Here is a 20,152-nt window from a genome sequence, read left to right as displayed (position 1 = left end):
CACCTTGATTATCATACACATTGTAAGGAGAGTGATCACTTTAGATAAGCTACTACCAGCAGGAGGGTGGGATGGGCGGAGAGAGAACCTTTTGAAGTGATAAACACCCATTTTTTCATGGTCTGTGTGTATAAAAATATCCTCACTGCATTTTCCACTTTTATGCATCCCATGAAGTGAGCTGTAGCTCATGAAAGCTTAGGCTCAAATAAATTGGTTAGTCTCTAAGGTGCCACAAGTACTCCTTTTCTTTTTGCGAATACAGACTAACACGGCTGCTACTCTGAAACCTGTCATTATTTTTAGTAAAAGTTAGGGACCAGTCACGGCTTCTGTGAATTTTTGTTTATTGCCTGAGCCCTGTCTGTGACTTTTATTAAAAAATAACCATGACAAAATCTTAACCTCAGCCAGGCTGGTCAGGGTGTCCCTAAGCCTCTGCTTGTCTGTTCTGTTCATTCCCTCCGGGGCACCCGGCACTGGCCGCTGACAGAGGACAGGACAGGGAGCTAGATGGCCCCTTGGGCTGACCCAGGGTGGCCCTTCTTCTGCCTTTGTGGGGAGTCCTGGCATGGCCTAAAGTAGCGGCAGGAGCCGGCTCCTCGCAGCAAAGCACAGCCCCGGCTGCCCTCTCAGGAGGCGGGGAATTCCAAAGGAAGACCATGTGACCACCTGCCCAGGGCAGCCCCCCACCGGCTCCGCCGTCCCCGGGCAGCTCGCTTCCACAAAGAGGAGGGACCCGCAGCACCAGGCGCCGCCTTGCGGACAGTTTGATAACGTGACCCAGGGCGTCTTGCCGCACCCACGCCTCCGGCCAGGGGGCTGCCGTGCAGCGGGGCGGCTACAAGCATTGGTGGCTCCTTCTGAACCCCCCCGCCCGCTTCTGGCGGCGCATCCCTGCACCTACCTGCCTCTCCCCCGGCGCCGGCGCGGCAGGGCTCGGAGCAGGGGCTGGGCGGAGGGGGGGACACGCGCTGGCCCCGGCCCTTGGCGCCTGACGCCCGCTCCGGCTCGGGGCTGCGGCGACCGGCCCGTGAACCCCGCCGTGGGGCGCCAGCAGCAGCGGCAGGGCGTGCCCTGCTCCCCGGCTGCCGGCTGCGCCGCCCGGGCATTACCCGGCGTTGCTGACAGGCGCCGGCAGGGAGCAGCCCGCGGGGAGCCGCCGCTGTTGCTGCAGGACGGCGCAGGCCGGGACTTGCCGCGGGCTGGCGGCTGGGGCTGCAGCAGCGGCCCCCGCACAAGCCACAGGCAGTAGGCATGGTCAGTGGGCAGGACTGCGTCTGCCAGGCTGCCCTGCGATTGCGAGGAAGAGGAAGGGGAAGCGTGTTTTAAGCACGGGGAGCCCCCTGCCCGGAGATGGCCCGTTTCCAAGTGTGGTTGGTTTGTTTTGTTGTGGGTTTTTTTTTAACAAACACACTCTTGGCGGGCTAGTGACTTAGCATCTCTAACACCTGATGCCATGGGGGCGAATGTGGCTACACTATAGCTGACCTCGGACCGCCCCCAGGTACTGGCCAAGATTTTCAAAAGTGACTAGCAATTTTGGGTGCTTCCTTTTGGGGGGGGGGGGCAATTTAAACTGCTTCAAAGGGGCTGCTTGTTTTTTTTCCAGCTGGTGAGCGCTGGGCAGTTTCTGAAACTCAGTTTGGGGTGTCTCCAATTGCTACAAGCCTGCCGCACGCTAGGTGTCCATGTGCATGGACCCTGCTGCCATGCACTGAAAGTTCTCCAGTGTGCTTTGATCTGCTCCCTTTTCAAAGTAAGGGAGAACAAAATACACTAGGGCACTTTTAGTGCACGGCATCGGGGTCCAACCAGCCACTTAGCGTATGTCTACACTTGGAGCTGGAGGTGGGATTCCCAGCTTGAAGACAGGTTTCAGAGTAACAGCCGTGTTAGTCTGTATTCTTAAAAAGAAAAGGAGTACTTGTGGCACCTTAGAGACTAACCAGTTTATTTGAGCATGAGCTTTCGTGAGCTACAGCTCACTTCATCGGATGCATAGCATATCGTGGAAACTGCAGAAGACCTGAAGAGACATTCTCCTGCTAACTCTCATTAACCCAGCACACTAAAAATCGTAGTAGCTGCAGTAGCAGGGGCAGCGGCAGCTCAGGCTAGCTATTTAAGTACATACTCCTGGGGTCTGGAGTGGTTTGTACTGGGGCAGCTTGCCCCTCCCACCACTTGCTGTTTCCTATGCTACCTCGCTATTTTAGCACACTATCATGATGAGCACGTCTCCTTGAGCTGGGACTCATACTCCCCCCACTCCAATTACCTTAATGTGTGCCAGGCTATTGCAAGAGAGATTTATGCCCCAGCTTGCCCCAAAGTAGGGATTCACAGAGACAAGCCCTGAGTCTCTTTTGAGCTAAACAGCCAGGTTTTGCTGCCGGAGTCTGTAGAAGACTAATCTCATTTGTGAAGGGGCCACTGACAGAGACCACTAATTCCTTTTCTCAGCCTCTGGGCTAGCAGAGTTCTGCAGTGAGATGGAGGGAATGGTGGTAGGACCATGGAGTGCTGAGGACAAGAAATGTCTAACACGGGGTGGCCAACCTGAAGAGGAGCCAGAATTTACCAGTGTATATTGCCAAAGAGCCACAGTAATACATCAGCAGCCCCGCATCAGCTCCCCCACACCCCCGCCCACCAGCAGCCCTGCCAATCAGTGCCTCCCCCTCCCTCCCCAAACCTGCCTAAGAGCTGTTTTGTGGTGCGCAGGAGGCTCTGGGCAGTGGGGGGGAGCGAGGGCATGGCAGGCTTGGGGAGAGGGCGGGAAGGGGTGGAGTGGGGGCACGGCTTGTGGCAGAGCCAAAGGTTGAGCAGTGATCACCCTCCGGCACATTGGAAAGTTGGCACCTGTAGCTTCAGCACCGGAGCTGGTGCCTATACAAGGAGCCGCATATTAACTTCTGAAGAGCCGCATGTGGCTCCGGAGCCACAAGTTGGCCACCCCTGGTCTAATGTTATCCAACAGTGACTCCTTTGGCAGAGTAAGGAATGATACTGCCAAGCTTCAAAGGACATCCTGTCTGAGCCAAATGGACAGCTATCGTGTGGAACTGGCAAGGTTAAAATGTGGGAAATAGGATAAGAAACTTGCTGTGACAAAGATGCAAAGGGGAGGGAGGAAAATAATCTGAGGTCTTCTTAGGTACTTGTGAAAGTGGAGAAAGCCCTGGACAGACAGCAAGCCCCTAATATTACCCAGGTGCTTCTTACCACTGAGAACATACTACCTTCCTCCTGCAGAAAATTAGGTGAATATATTTTAATAATCAATGCAATGTTTTGAAGTGACTGAGTAATCGGGCAGCAGAGCCAGGCAGCTGTGGAGGCCAGCACCCTTCCCAATGGAAATACTGTGGGGGCTGATCTACATTAATTCCACCCCTGCTAGTCATTCTTAAATGAGTTGTTTCACATAGTTAGGCCGGGTGAGGCTCCGTGGCTGCTGGGGATAGAGGCCAGAGCAGGGCCAGAGAGGGCTGTCACAGCACCTGGGATTGGGCCAGAGACCAGGTAGGAACCAGGGTGATCAGACCGGGGCTGGGAGCAACAAGCCCTGGAGCAAGATGTGAACTGCCAGTACTGGCTTCCCAGCCTGGAGCCAGCTGCCCCTCCCTGCCAATCTCAATAGCTTCCCTCCTTTCCCATCCCACTCCTATCCCTGACAGTGACACGCCAACCTCCCCTCCCGTACCCATGACTGCCCCCCACTCCCTATGCAGAGCACCCACCCTGACTTCTCCTGACACCTTGTCCCCCTCTCCCAGTGCTTAGTATGGTGCTTCGTATGTTTAAGTTTCGCTATGCTCCTCTGCTTCCCGCATTCCAGGTAAGCTTCCGCAGCCTCTGTGACTAATGCCCTCTCCTACGCAGAGACATTTCTGCTGTGGCCCTTTTTTCCCCTCAGGTTTGCTCACTCCCACTCCATCAGTAAAGCCATAGGGAAAATCATACTGATTTTAATTACATAATTAATGCAAGTTAAACATTGACATTTTCCATGAAAATCCTTCTGTCAAGGTATAAGACTCTATGAATTCCTTGTTTTATATAGATGTGAATTTTAATTAAAACTTGTGCAGTGCTTTAAACTGAGTTACTTTATACAATTACTTGGTAAACTTGATAAATAGATGCAACCACAGTACTCTGGATTTTTAAATTGTTTTTATTTATTTTTGTCATGAGCTTTCACGAGTTTTAAGTGACACCTAGGGAAGGACAACATGCCACAAATGGCTGAGCGAGACTTGTTCCTGGGCATCATGCTCTTTCAACTGCTCAGTCTGCTAAACATAGTATCCTGCTGTACATTCTAGCCAAGGAGTTGGAAGACCTGGGTTCAAACTGCTACTCTGTTCCTGTGTGACCTTGAGCAAGTCATTAAGGACCAGATCCTCAAAGGCATCTAACTTCCATGGAAGTTAGGAGCCTAAATACCTCTGTGGATCTGGGCCTTAGCCTCTCTGTGCCTCAGTTCCCTATCTGTAAAATGGGGGTAATCACACTTCTCTACCTCACAGGGATGTTGTGAGGATAAATACATTAATTGTGAGGTGCTCAAATACTAAGGTGATGGGGGCCACATAAGTATCATTGATATGTAGACACACTCCATTGGCATATGTCATAAAACACTGCCTTCCCTTATTCCCCCAACCCTGAGTGGAATCCCTTTCAGAGTTGACCTACTATAATAAATATTTCAGAATAATTAAAGGTGACATTTGCCCTTGTACAAAGGTCCAACCCAAGGACCGTGCATTGCTTACGTCCCACTTGGGCCTTGTTTTGAGGCCATAGGTATGATTTAATTGGTGCATAGCAAGTGTTGCTGACTCTTGAGATTTTTATCATGAGTCTTGCAATATTTGTTGTTTTTCTTAAAACTCAAGCTCCTGGGGTCATGTTATTATATGAGTAGCTCATCTTTTAAATATCTCTCTATATATCTATATCTATATATATATATAGCTCATGCAGTTGCAGACAAAAGCTTGAAAATGTGAAACCTTAAAAGCGCAAAAAACAGAAGGCAAGTAATAGAAAGAATCCAATGTTGATTGTGATTTTTAAATCTCATGATTTTTAAGCCAGTCTCAGTTTTTGTAGAGACCTGACTCATGTTTTTTTGAATGCTCAGTCATGGCAATACTGCACAGGCGTAGTGCAGGCCTGTTGCACAGTGTGATTCATCCTAAAAAAACACGTGTTCATTAAAAGTCAAGCCTGCTTTCCTTGAGTCACCAAAACTCTCATTAGCTCTGCAAAGAAAGCCTGAACCTAACGTGTGTGTGCGCGCTCAGGATCTTGAAGGCTTGTAAACAAACAGGCAACTGGACAGCTTCTACTTGACTGGTAGTGGGATCCAGAACGTTCTGTTAATGGATTACTGAGTCACATCTGGCCCTAGTGGCTAAAGGCAACTTCCCTTTAATGGTGCTGGCCTGAAGGCAATGAGTTAAGGGGGCTCTTTCAGTTCCTAGTGGATAGGTGGCTACACCACCCTTTGTAATTTCAAAAGAGGTGGCAGGGAGTGAACTGCCTTCCCTGTTTATGTGGAACATGAGGGAGGAGGCACAATGGGGTGACCAGATAGCAAGTGTAAAAAATCGGGATGGGGGTGGGGGGTAATAGGTGCCCGTATAAGAAAAAAACCCAAAAATCGGGGCTGTCCCTATAAAATCAGGACATCTGGTCACCCTAAGGCACACTGACATTGTGAAGCTTAGGAAGTCTGCTTGCCATGCATGACTTATGTGGCTACACACAGGACTTCACATTACAGTGCTGTGAGTTGAGCACCTTTAAGTATGTGAATTCAACTTTCCTGAAAAATGAGTGAAGTCAACAAGTGCCTTGTTTTTAATTAAAAACAGCTGGTAATTTTTGAGCTAAGGCAAAAAACAGTGATTAAGAAAGCAAAAACAATTCTCTGCTCTTTTGCTCAGAAAATATAATTTATGCTTTTTATACTTAATCAACCAAAGCCCCAAATTAAAAGCAGAACTTGCATAGCAACATAGGAGCATTTCCTACTGCGACTGCCCTAAACTATGTGATCATTTACAATTTGCTTGTGACATTTCCTTAATGCTAATTCAGGCTGTATTAGTACATGGTGAAAGACGTTATCAAGCAGCAAAGCAAAGTTAGGTTTGTTAAAAATGAACAGAAATATCACATCTGTGCCAATGGCTTCTTAGTACAAAGCACTGTTTACTCAAATAAAGCAAGCCCCATGAATCGGGCCAGCAGTATCTAGCTACCCAGCTGATCAAATAGGAGTTTTGTTTTTACAACCAGAACTGCATTTCCTTAACATCTGTTGCGATAGAGAAATGGCAGTGGAGACAAATCTGTTTAGTTGCACTGTTCTTTGGAAAAAACCTTTAACCATTTGTGGTTCCAGTGAACAGGTTGTAATGAACTTTGTTTAGGAAAGGGAACTCAAAGACATAAAAGAGATTGATGACTCAAAAAGGAAGCAAGAGAGCGCATCGAGTCTGATCAATCAATATATGCAACTAATCTTTCAAACAGTTTTTAGAGGGACCCTATAAACTTGGGGGGGGGGTTTAAGTGACTAAGTTAAAGTAATTTAATGTTCTGGTATGCTTTAAATATTTATCCTCATTAAAAAAATTACATTATAATGACTATTTTGTTGGCTCTGTTTATATTTAAAGGCAGTAGGGGGTTAGGCAGTCCCATTAAACATGTCCTGATAGTGGGCAGGCACGGTCCATGTCTTAGACACTCCTCACTGTGATGGGCCTGGAGAGCTGGTAGCTGCGAACTAGCTAGGGCAGTGTAAGCTACATGCTCACTGCACTGAGACTGGTGTTGGGAGATATACTTACTGTATGCCACATGATGAGAAGCAGAGAACAGGCAGATTCAGCACATAGTTCAGGCACCGAGAGCTATGACTGGGTTGGGGAGCTGAGAACAAACATGCTCGGTGCTTGCCACATGCACATAACATAGAGAGCAGGGGAGGGAAGTGAAACTGGGCAGGGTTGGTGAATGCCACTAACACACACATCTGAAACTGGGGAGCTGACACAGGCAGTGCATGTCTCAGGCACACAATGCTGGGAGCCAGGTGCATGCTAAAGACCCACGATCTAGAGACTAGGGTCGGGAGCTGTAAGCAGACTTGCTCAATGACTGACACAGACAAGTAGCATTGCAGGAAGACCACTGGCAAGCTTAGTGGATGGCAAGGGCATGCATCTGTGAGACTAGGGTGACAGATTGAGACCAGCCAAACATGCCAAAGGCACACAGTGACAGGATTGTGGATTACTGAGACTGGCATGGTGCAGGCACACAGAGCTGAGTCCAGGGTGGAGTGCTAAAAACAGAAAATGCATGCCACAGACACACAGCATTACGCCCAGTGTCCAGCGCTGAGAAGGGGCAGGCTAGTCCCTGGCATAATCACACACTGCAAGGCAAGTGATGTGAGCGCAGAACAGGCAGGATTGGTACATAACACAGGCACACAGAACAGTACCCACAGCCTGGGAGAGCAGACCAGGCAGCCAGAGCTCTGAGACTTGGGCAGGGAGCGCTGACCAGGCTGGCTCAGTGCATGGCACAGACACACAGTAAACACACTCGGGTGGGGAGATGTGCCCAGGCAAGCTTGGTGCATGGCACAAAAAGCAACTACTAAGATTTCAAAAACCAGGCATATGCCATATGTACACAGCACTGCACAGGGAATAGGACAGGCTCTCAGTAATGGGATCAGAGGTTGGGGGGAGCTGAGCGCAGGTAGACTTGGGATATATCACAGGCACACAGTATGAGGGCTGTGAACAGGAGCGAAGAATGTGCAGGCTTGCTGTATGCCAGAAGCATGCAGAGTTGCAACTAGGGCTGGGAGCTGAGGTTTCTTTGCTCCATACCACAGACTCACAGTGCCGACTGACCTGGCTCCGTGCCTGGCCGTGGCACAGTTATTATCTGGGTGGGATGCTCAAAATGGACGTGTTCAGTGCATGCCACAATCACACAGTGGCGATAGAGGTGCTAAAACCAGGCCAGCTCAGTGCATGGTACAGGTAAATTAAACTGCGTGGGGACAGGAGAGCTGAGCACAGACAGACTCAGTTCATACCATGGAAAGCAAGTGCTGAGACTGAAATGGGGAGCTGATAACAGGCCTGGTATGGGTGCACACAGCATAGTGCCCAGTTGTACTGAAAAAGGATGGAGCATTGAGCACAGGCTGAGCCAGGTACTCAGTAATGGGATCGGGTTGGGGAGCAGAGAACTGATACGCTTGGTGTATATCACAGGACCCGGGAACTGCTGCCTGGGTAGAGGGGAGCTGAGAATGGGCATGTGTTGTTAGATGTTGTTCCCAGCCCCAATCAAAGCTCCGTATGGTCTATACACACAGAGCTATGACTGAGGCTGGGAACTAAGACTGGAGTTATTTGGGCCATGCTACAGCTGGGGCAGACACTGAGAACAGGCTGGCTATGCAGGACATGCTCAGCCAGAACTACTCTCCGGGGCAGAAGACCTGAGAAAGGCCAGGCTTGGTGCACGCCACAGGGACATACTGTCGCTACACATAAGGGAGCCAAAAAATCGCCTAGGGAGGTTGTGGCCTCTCCGTCATTGGAGGTTTTTTTCAGCACAGGTTAGACAAACACCTGTCAAGAATGGTCTAGTTTGTCCTGCTCTGAGTGCAGCGGACTGAACCAGATGACTTATTGAGGACCCTTCCAGTCCTACTCTTCCATGAAATGGACAATTCAGTGCATGCTTGGGACGGGCAAAAGTGCTGGCCGAGACTGCAGATCAGTGCTCAGATGAAGCAGACTCAGTGTATACCTCCCCCCGTTTGGCTGTAAAGGTGGGGAGCTGAGAACATGCATGTCACAGGCACACAGCCCTGCGCCCAGAGTGAGAGTGGTGCAACCACACAGAGAACAGCCACCAAGCGCTAAGGCTGGGGCAAGGAGCTGAGACAGGGCATGGCACAGGAACCTAACACGCAGTCAGTGGAGGGAAGCTGAAAACCAGCAAGCTCAGCACATAGCGCAGTCACCCAGTAAACAGCTTGGGGTGGGGCGATTAGAACAGGACAGCTCAATGCCTGGCACAGAGAGCAAGTGCTAAGCTCAAAAAAAGGGGGTTGAGAGAACAGGTGTGGACACCCCTCCCCCTCCTTACAACCTGACGAGGGTGGGCGGGAGCTGAGAACAGGTTGGTTTGGTCTGCGATGGGGCTGCGTAGCTGAGACTGGGCTGGCTTGGTGCCTGGCACAGCCATTCAGAAGTGGTGTACATCACAGGCACCTTGTCGTGAGGCCAGAGTAGGCTGCTGAGACCAGGGTTTGTTTGCTCCATGCCACAGACACACACTGTTTAGGCTTGGTCATGTAGCTGAGAATAGACAGGCTCAATTCATACCACAGTCAGCAAGTGCCAAGACTGAAATGGGGTGCAAAGACCTGGTATGGTCACTATTTGCTGTAGACCTGGAGGTCTACCCGGGGGCGCACAGCTGCGGCCTGGACAAACCCCACAGGGGGCAGGGAGGGAGGGTCACCCAGTTCTGCTCCTGGCTCCCGGCCTCGGCCTCCCAGTTGCGTCTCCACTCTGCTCCCGCCTCCGCCCCCAGCTGTGGCCCCAGCCTCGGCCCCTTTACCCCATCCATGTCCCCGTGCCCCAGAGCGGCGGTCCCATTCCCAGCCCTGGCTGGAAGGGGTTGTGGATAGAGATTGGGGCTGGGACACAACCCTGAAAAGTTTGAGGATACACAACTCTGAGCTGGGCTGGTGGTAATGGCCTGGCTCAGACCATGGCACAGACATGCAGTAATGGGGAGCTGAGAATGGGCATGCTCAGGACTGGAGGCACAAAGGAGAGGTTTACAAAAGACCCGCAGCAACAAGTTTGGGCTGGAGCCTGGGCTCTGAATCCCGGGCTCTGAATCCCGAAGAGGGTGGGGGGGTCATAGAGCCCAGGCCCAAAATTCTGGACTGCTATCTTTAGCTCCAGGAGCCCTAGTTAATTGCCCTGGTCTCTAAGACTCTCTGCCATGGGGTTTTTTTTTGCTTCCCCTGCCCCAGCCCTGCCTGGCACAGGAAGTTAAACACCTAACTCCACTTGAAGCCTATGCCTGGCATTAGGCATGTAAGCCTGGTCAGCCCTTTCTTGCAAAAGGCTAATAGCGTCAACCTTTTGCCTGTAGCCCAGTGGTTCATGCAGTCATCAAGGTTGTGGGAGACATGGTGGTCAGGCCTCAAAGTTGTGATGGGACAGAGTCGAGAACGGGCTGGCTCAGAAATGGGATGGTGAGCTGAGAAAGGGCAGGTGTGCAGCATGCCACAGGCACACCACATTACAACTGGGAATGGCCACTGAGATCAGATGGGCTTGTCCTGTGCCACAGACATCCTCTCTGCATGGGCACAGAACACTAAGTGCAGGTGGACAGGACAGCCAGGCTCAGGTCATACCATAGAAAGCAAGTGCTGAGATCAAAATGGGGAGTAGAGAACTGGTGAGGTCATTAAATGCTATAGGCACACACCACTGAGTAGACAACTGGCTGGCTTAGTGCATGGCATGAGCATTCAGTAATGGGATCGGGTAGGCTCAGTCCATTGAAACTCATCCTGTGTTTGGGGGAGGGATTTTGGGAGTAACTGAGGATGAGATACAGGAGGATGGTTTGGGATGCTGTAGGTCTAGGGAAGCCAGTGTTGTGCTTGGTGAGACGTAATTTTAGAGTGCCTTGCAGGGAAGATTGGTGCCTTACCAGAATTCTTTTTCTTTTCAGCAGGACATTGCTGAAGTGCACTGACACAGCTGTGAGCCCTTATGCTGCTCAGCTGGCATATTTCTGAAGTTTCACTCATAAAATCTGCAACAGGGGTTCTGTTTAAATGCAGAAGTTGAAATAAAGCTGTAATGAATCCTACTTCTCTAGTTAATATTCACACCTTGTAGAAATGCAGCAAACTGATTGTGTGTAACAAATGGGGCTAGAAGAAAAAGAAAGAGATAATCCTGTAGTAACAGTAATAGATGAAACCAGGAAGAGGTCTGGCTAACAAGAGGGGATTATCTTGTTAGGAAAGACGTACGTAGCCATAAACACAGCCTACTTTATTCATATCTACTATACATACACCATTTCCTTTATTGATATGAGCTGTAATGGCCCTTAAACAGCAAAGGATTACACCCACACACTCAAAAACTCATCTGTCACACAACTCTCTGCCAATTCAAGTGTCCAACTGCTTGAGGTTCATATCTTACTATCCTATTCCCCTACCGCACTGGGAATAGAACTATATGATTAATTTATTATAGGCTGGATAGGTAGCGCTGCATAATTAAGGTTGTCTTCCCATTGTAAGACCCTGCTTCAAGTTGCTTATAAGTTTACCAACTTGAATCATTTGAAGTGAAGTTTTCTGTGTTGATTTTCTCCCTCAGGCTACATTTGTTTTGGAAATTTTTAGCCAAAATGATTCAGCTGTTTCTGAGACTAAGGCTACGGGAAAATATGTTTCCCATTAAAAAAAAAAAAAAAAAGCTAGCAACCTTTTCTTTGAGAAACTAGTATCCCCCCACATTTTCAACTAGGGACTTAAAACTTGGCAGAGGTGAACTTTAGGTCAGGAATGTGTATTTTGCTGTTTTTGTGAAAATGTGCACAAGTGTGACCAAGATCTGTGCCTTTAAAAAAATTAAATCAGAGTTGGCACATGAGTAGATGCTCAGTTTAGCCCCTAATATCTCTGAAGATTCTGCCATCACAGTGCACGCAAGCCTCTGATAGATGCGCTAGTGCTAGCCAGACTACATATGTGCCATCCTCACAGTGCAAATAAGCATGCTCCCTCCAGCTCAGGATTTCCCCACTAGTGGCTGCTGCAGGCTAGGGTAGGATTGGGCAACAGAACAGAGAGCACCAAGTCTCTCCTCCCTACCCCATGTGCTCTCAATGACCCCCTGGGCCCTGCTTACACCCACGCAGTGTAGAAGAGGAATCCACCAGACTCAGATGAAAAGAAGATAGAGGAAACATGGAGATGAGCAGGGTTTGAATAGTGTGCAGTAAATCATAGGCCATTCAATGAATGAGTTTAAAACTAAAATACAGAACAGCTACTTAAGTGATCATCATCCAGCCTACGCACTAGCCAAGGCAGAGGTCATGTGGGGAAAAAATATTATATGGTCACATAAGTAATGACGGTATCAATGCACACTGCTAAGGGAACAGAATTCCCCTAAATCTGTAAGAATAAACTACACCAGTACAAGGCACCTTTACGCTGATATAACTGTCTACATTAGAGGGCATTGTACTAACTTGACTGATTCCAAACTGATCTAGTGCGTAGACAAGCCCTCACTTGCCTTCTATTTGACCTGTAAGCATATTGGGAAAGAAACTTATTAGAGCAACCTTCCAAACAAACCACTCAACACTAACAGGGAATAATTTCTTATAATGAACTGTCATAATTTATTAAGAAGGGGCTTAGAATTGTAAAGTGTTTTATAGCTTCCAATGACACATAATATTAAATAACCTTTTAATAGTAAGTCAACTTCTGGAGACCACAAAAATACCCAGAGGGTTGGGAAGAATATTGAAAACACACCATGATGCTCAGTTCATAGCACACCTTAATATAGAATACTGGATGCTGTACTGGCCACCCCATCTCAAAAAGGCTATTGTAGAATTAAACAGGTGTTCAGAAAAGGATGACAAAAATGATTAGGAGTATGGAAAAAAATATCGTGAGAGATGGCAAAAGTTTGGACTGTTTACCTTAGAGGAGATGAGAGGGGACATGCTAAAAGTATATAAAATAAATTTGAATAGTAGGGAGAAAGCAGGAGAACTTTTGTTCTCCCCATCTCATAATACAAGAACAAAGACAGTCCACAAAGTTGAAAGATGGCAAATTCTAGAGACTTAAAGAAGGAAGCACTTTTTCACACAACATATAATCAGACTATGGAGCTCACTATCCTAGGATGTCACTTAGGCCAAGATTTAGCAAGCTTCAAAAAGGGATTGGATGTTTCATAAATTATCCACATACTCTGGATAGTCTTGTTAATAAAAACTTTTGCTAGAGCTAAAGACTCATGCTTTAGGGTTTAAAACAGGGTTTAAAACACTTAGGTTAAGGCCTTCATGGGGAGCAGATTATCTCACATCTTCTTACAGCTGGATTCTTTGAGCCTCTCTGTGAGATGGGTGATCCTGGTTATTGTGGGAGACAGGATATCAGATAGGTGGATCATGAGTCCAATCCAGTATCGTAATTCCTAACCAACAACTGACTAACTCCTTGTCAACAGCTAAACATCAAAATCCTTTTAAAAAAAGGCAGATAATAAAATGGCAATAAAAATATTTTGAGATCCTTGGATGAAAGCTGCCATGGAAGGGCCAACTGCTTTCTACAAAATAATGAACTGATGTTTTCTTTTCTTCAGCCTCTAATACTACCTGGCTCAAGCTGCAGTTCACAATGCAGACACACTCCTACTGAAGTCAGTGAGTGCTTTCCCTGCATAAGTGACTGCAAAATAGGCTTATCAGAAGCAGCTTTGTGAAACTCAGCAGACAGGCCATCCTCCCAGAGGATTTACCTATATTTAGCATTTTAATAGCTGCTTTAATCTCTTCACATCAAAGACGACAGGTCTGCATCATCTTCAAGATCCATTAAGTTACTGTGGGTAAATTAATCCCTTCCACAGAACTTTTCATACAGTTAGGATCACTCACATATTCTGAGGTGTGCAAGACCTGAATATTGACAAAATTCACTGGTTCCCTAAGGACTGTGGGTAAATGTCCTATTCTGTAGTTGTGCTAGCAACATTTCGCAGTTTTTCAGGGCTGCTAGCAATTTGCCTGCCCTTTGGCCCAGTGAGATTTGCATTTCCATCAGGCTAAATGAGTGGTCCCCAAACTGTAAAGGCCCAGAGGAACATTTGGGGGCCACACAGTGGGGTAGGGGCACCACCCACTCCTGCTCTGCCCCCAGCTCTGCTCTGGCCCCAACCACAGCTCCACTCTGCCCCCATCACAACTCTGCCCTCACTCCCTCTCTGCCCCCAGGCCAGCTCTGCCTCCAGCCCCAGCTCCTCCCGCATCCCTAGTTCCACCCCCAGCTCTGTCATCAGTGCAAGGTCCTCTGCTGAGCTAACTGTGCAGTAATGGGGGGAGGGGGGAGGAGCCCCACACACAGATTCCATTATTGGTAAGGGGTGGGCGAGACAGGAAAAGTTTGGGCATCATTGGGGCTAAACATATTCCTTTCAAACTGAATAAAAAAGGAAAATAATCACACTGAATTTATTAAATCTCATAGTATGTTTGTTTCTCACTGAGAAACAGATTAATTATTTTCTAGGCAGAAGGACGGTGGCCAAAATTCGCAGACTTGGGTGCTGGAAGGGAAAAAAAAAAATCTAGTCCAAAATTTGCAGTGCCCCTGCGAATCAGGTTCTCTTTACTTGGAAGCCTAATTTTACATATATGAGAGTTTTACAGCACCTTGCTCCAGCAGACAGAGTTCTGAGAGCTTCCTTGCACAACAAATCAGTACAGTAGGCATATGTATTTTTTCATCAAGTTTGATTTTGTGCTAGCATCACTATTTTTAGGTTTTGATATACTAGTGATTTGTATATTTCCTAATGTCAGCTCTCTGGGGCACAGCTAGAATCTTGGCTGTTAAGAAGGGGCTACTTGGGTGTTTGATACCTGCAGAGGAATGGAAACAGCTTGATATTGTGGGGTAATCACATCTGCTGGAGGTTTCTGCTAAAATGATCAGCAGTGAAGTGGGTGTTGTTCATTTTTGTTACGTCTAAAACCTAAAAGGCAAGTCACTCATTTTGATGGGAAATAGAGCCACTGTTCTACAGACTCTCAGCCATAAGGGCTGTTTAAAATTTTTAATTGAATGGAAGTTTGTATTCTAGGCACAATTATGTGTGAAAGATGGATTTTGCAGCAAGTCCCAGACATGGATTTGTGAAATAGATGGGGGTCTGAATATAATGGCCAGAGACTTGCACGCACCCCCTACACACCAGTTACTATTCAGACCCATAACCAGTCACACGACAGCAATTTACACGGACATAAAGTCTGTGGTAGCCATATACCCACAGTGTGCCTTTGGAGACAACATGCACTCAGAAAACAAGAGTTACCACACATAGGTAACCTCTCTCTAAGATAGACTTCTTCCCCCAATCCATTCTATAGCACCATGCAGCTTCATGCACCTACTGACCTACCCTTCGACAATACCCTCAAACCATAGTCCTTTCATTGTTTTACATCTCCCCTGCCCCCATGCAATGGCTCCTCAACGTACAACAGTCTTATTTCCTTCAATAACTGAGAAACAGAAAAATATCAAAGCACTTTCAAATCTGATCCTTACAACTGAAAATGCCACCGATCAACCCAAGTGAGAGCAAGCAGCAGAACCAATTAACCAAACTTTGGAAAATAAGATTTTATCCAGAGTTGAATAAAGCAGGGGGGGGGAGGTGATTTAGATAGGAATCCACTGCGTATTACACCTCTTGGAGTCCATATGGCATCCTGCATGTTAAGTTTTCATTCATGTTTTCCTCTGCAACTACACATCTGCAAGCAAGAACTGAGACAAATTTTTAAGCCAATTTATTCATTGTATTTCAATGTCAATGTTTTTCAAGTAAGAATTCATAAATCTGGCAATTTATAGAAAAAAGTCAATTTCTATTCACACAATTTATTTGAAGAGGTTTTCAAGTTATTTATAGTTAATTTAAGCTTTTTGGTAGAAAATTAACAGTGGTGTTGAAATAACACTTAAAAAAATATCTGCAACAGTAATTTGAATCTCACAAAAAATAAGTTACAATCATTTACTCACAAACTGCAATTGGAACAGCATCATCTCACAATAGGTTTTATATGTCAGAAAAACAGCAGAATCAATACTCTATGCAAAAAACAGATACACCAGTGTAAAAGGCAACACAATGAAATTAATGATTTCAGGTTCATTACATATTACAGGTTTCCCGTCTCAGCATTAATCTGGAGAAAATAACCACTTGGGAACTAATTCTGGCAAATAACTCTAACCAGAAACCCCATTTTCTAGGGTATGGCCACCCTTAATCTGTGTCCTCCTCCAGGGGCTACTAGCACTACATTGGTCCCTGGTGTTTGGCCTGGTCTACACTAGGGATTAGCTCCACATAGCTGCATTGCTCAGGGATGTGAAAAATTCACCTCCCAAAAGCAATGTAGCCATGCCAACCTAACCCCCTGTGTAGATGCAGTTAGGTCAACAAAAGCATGCTTCTATCAACCAAGACACCATCACCTTGGCATGGTGCTGTTCCTATACCAATGGAAAAACTTCTATGGGAGCAGGCTACTTCCACAATACAGAATTAAGATGGCATAAGTATAGCACCGTAGCTATGCCAATGTAGTCCCTGTAGTATAGATGTGAGATTGTAGAGAGTAAGTCACAAAGGGAAGATTGAGAATTGTGTAAAGTTGAGGAGCTTTGTGGTTTTACCATTATTTACTGATGACACTCCTCCAGTATACTTCTACAGATACATCTGAATACATACTGAAAACCAGAAACCTTCATTGCTACATGTATCCAAACACTAGGTGTTTACAGAAGTTAGTGTGGACAAAGTATGTTCAAGTGACATAAGGCCTGAGTGAATAGATTATGGGTATGAAGGGAGGTTATATATTTCCACCAATGCAGAAGACTCCCACGAGTATCAATCAATCAGTTATATAAGCATCAATGGGAAAATATATTCCTCAGTGAACATTTAAAAAGCAGATGTTTTCAGACTTCATTGCACTTGATAATAAAAAGGCAGTTTATATTAAATACATTTACAGACCTGAACTTCTCTGCAGCTTCAATACTTATTACTCTCTACTAGCTCCTCCTTTACAGTTTATGGAAGAAATAAAGCTTTATTAGCGAATGACTGCTTTTGCATAAAACAGACCAGGAGAGAGCTTTTGAACACAAAAACACTCCCTTTAGCTCCTAGTGCACCTATGAGAAATACTCAAAATAAATGACAGGAAAGTTCCCACACTGACTCTCCTCCTCAGTGTCACTGTAACATTAGTATCATCTTGCCTATGCAGAAACATCTTCTCTGCCCTACCAAATAAGCTTTTAAATAATTTATGTTGCTACTGTCAGATTGTCACTTTTCCTATGATCATCTTAGATGACTATCTGTTTAGATATACCGGGTCTACATTTTTAAGTGGACTGAAGGCAATTTCTAAGTTTATGGCTTAGACCTTAAGTGCCTAGTTTTGGATACTCAAGTTTGTGTATCCCAAAGCTTGGATTTGGGCTTGCAAACATCACAGTTCAGGACACAAAACAAGCTCATTAAGTAAAAACATGGTCATGCAAATCCAGAAGCAGCTTTTGGTCCCCAAGATACACTAAATGTGATCAAGAACATGAAGTGATGAGGGAGAACAACTTATTTAGAGTGGATCCTCTTTGTGTAAACAGCAATAGCTGCATCTTTCTAAAGTTTTGTGCATCATGTAGTATCCTAAACTGGTATGAGAAAAGCCCAAATACAGTATGGGACAACAAGGGTCAATACATCCCTTTAACTGTAAGGGCTATCAGTTGTTAAGGACTACGAGGCTCTCCTGTGAACAGTGTGCCTGTGTAAAATCTGGCTTTCAAAACAATGCAAATGTACAAAAATGGCCTTTACCAAAAAAGTTGATTCTCCCTATTCCCTTCCAAGAGACAGAGTTAGGATTTAGTGTCTTAAATAGCTCTTATCAATGATCATCCCATGAATGTATACTAGAGACAATAAATCAAACCTCATTTAATGTTTTGATCAATATTTAAGAAGAGTCTGCAGATATTAAAGTGTCCGGTACTAAGTCAGTGTTAAAAAAACAAAAACAAAAACCCTACACCAATAGAGATGTTTCAATCCAGCAGCCACTGAACAACAAATGCTTTTAGCAACCATAGAAATACAACTAATTCACAGCAGCTGGGAAATTATTATAATGCATTACAGTAAGTCATAAAACAGTTAAATTAAGTACCAACAATTAGACAGGTTACGACTTCTATTTATGGCACGTCCTCAAACAAAGTTAGGACCTATGGACCTTGAAAGGATACTTGAATGGGGGTCAGGGAGGAGAAAAGAATGGCATATTGTGTGGGGGGGTAGGGGTAGGGGGGTAAGGGAGCTTACTTTCCTTATTTCAAGTTAGAAATCCACCACCATAGATGTCTCTGTAGGTCAGACAACAGATCGGCTTATAAATTAACTAATCAAACAGTGCCATCATATTGGGTGATAACTGGATTCTTCTTTCTTCGTACATAAACCAAACAGACCGTATTCCAGTAATCCATTAAGTAGCCTCATTTGTCAATTCCTTAAACAGAAAAGATTATGCATCAAAAGTACAGAATGTACCACAACACATTTAACATCACATGGAGGGGCTGAAATAGGATGCTCTTAGCTTCATTTTCTTGAAACGGGGGATCAGCTTTCCACAGTTAAAATCCTAATTTAGCCAATCTGCATAGATTTTTCTGCATTTCAGCGGTAGGTGCTGTTATGCCCATCTGTAACTAGTTTGCAATTTCACAGCCATCTCTCTGGTTAAATGCAGTAGCCACCAGAACACCCAACAATTTAAGAGACAAAAAGGTGAGGAAGAATGTCTCATACATGTGCAATAGCAGAGGAATTTAGGTAGGTGGAATTATATGACATGTTTTGGAAGATAGCCTCATCAGCAGGGCCAATGCCGCCCTTTGTGGGATCTTAACCAGATGTTTTATACCATCTTTTTTATACTATCTTTCAGAGGAAGTAACTTGGACAGCACAATACACCATGCGGAGACATTGCTTCAGTTTCAACTCTAAGGACAGAATGCTAATTTTCACCAAAATAAGAAAAATCACTACAAGAAATAATTAGTGAAACTTCAAAAAGCACCCAAGATTTTATTTTACGTTTGGTTAGAGATCTCACATCAAGTGAGAAGTCAAGCAGCTAAGCTTAAAAAATAAATCTAATGAGATTGCAGCTCCAGGACTCAGCATGTTACATAAGTTACAATGAAAACAATGGGTTTCAGAGTAGCAGCCGTTTTAGTCTGTATGCACAAAAAGAAAAGGAGGACTTGTGGCACCTTAGAGACTAACAAATTTATTTGAGCATAAGCTTTTGTGATGCATCCGATGAAGTGAGCTGTAGCTCACGAAAGCTTATGTTCAAATAAATTTGTTAGTCTCTAAGGTGCCACAAGTCCTCCCCTTCTTTTTAATGAAAACAATGTTTCTTAGATGCACCATTAGTCTTTTTTCCTTTGGAGCAAGGGTCATACTCTGACTTCTTTAGGTGTCAATAATTAAGTGATTCCCGTTTGATTTCTGGTGCAGTGATGAAGCGACTACATTAAAGGACAATTTACAATTTGGCAGCTTCTGTATAAAATGGCTTTGCTGCACTAGTGCTCCAGATACTGTCCTAGCAAGGAGAGAATCTTCTCCCCCTGCAGTAGCTCTAGTATCACAAGGTTGCCCAGAAGGCAGATGATTAACAACTGTGTTGTTGCCTGGTGCTGATTCACTGCATACAAGACAGGAAATTTAACCTCAGTTAAATTAAGTAAATTATCTTCTAATTGACATTGCAGCTCCAATGCAGTCATCAAGACTCAAATGAGCCAGTGGGATTATGCTGCTATAAATAAGAAAGAATGTGACCAAATGTGACTTTTTAAAGAGGGAAGTCCCTTCTAATTAAGGGATTTTTTCCTTTTGAGTTTGTTAACCAGTTTCAATTTTATATTCCCCCCCCCGAAGCCTACCATGTAAATAATATGTTAAAAGCCCATCTCTGCATGCCTGCCTTAAATTTCTTTTAAAAATATAGCTGAGGTTTTGAAGTTTGTTTTTAGTCAGTGAACCCTCACTTCATGATAACTTGAAAACAAGAGGAGGAACATGATCTGAAGGTCAGAGTGATTCAGAGATTCTGTTTTC

The 20,152-nt window shown here is 45.5% G+C and overlaps 2 protein-coding genes across 7 annotated transcripts in view; both read right to left on the bottom strand.

The window, feature by feature from the left end:
* LOC114020260 overlaps nt 1-1,200 on the bottom strand; it is a 51,801-nt gene extending 50,601 nt beyond the window's left edge. For both annotated transcript variants that reach the window (XM_037902001.2, XM_037901993.2), the window contains exon 1: nt 908-1,200. The gene's annotated coding sequence lies outside the window, so the exon portion shown is untranslated. The remainder of the gene's footprint in view (nt 1-907) is intronic.
* A 14,518-nt stretch (nt 1,201-15,718) lies between these two features.
* Nucleotides 15,719-20,152, bottom strand: part of GK (glycerol kinase) — a 42,479-nt gene continuing 38,045 nt past the window's right edge. For 4 of the 5 annotated variants that reach the window (XM_037901986.2, XM_043538007.1, XM_043538005.1 and 1 more), the window contains one exon: nt 15,719-18,525. In XM_037901986.2, the coding sequence (XP_037757914.1) occupies nt 18,512-18,525 (14 nt within the window). In that variant the 3' untranslated portion in view covers nt 15,719-18,511. Of the gene's footprint in view, nt 19,024-20,152 lie in introns of all 5 variants that reach the window. The other variant, XM_043538008.1, reaches the window with a different exon arrangement.

The sequence above is a fragment of the Chelonia mydas genome, chromosome 1, assembly GCF_015237465.2.
Source record: "Chelonia mydas isolate rCheMyd1 chromosome 1, rCheMyd1.pri.v2, whole genome shotgun sequence".
In the NCBI taxonomy this organism is placed as follows: Eukaryota; Metazoa; Chordata; order Testudines; family Cheloniidae; genus Chelonia; species Chelonia mydas.
The sequence above is the reverse complement of the archived record's forward strand: the minus strand, read 5'-3'. Positions and strand labels throughout refer to the sequence as shown.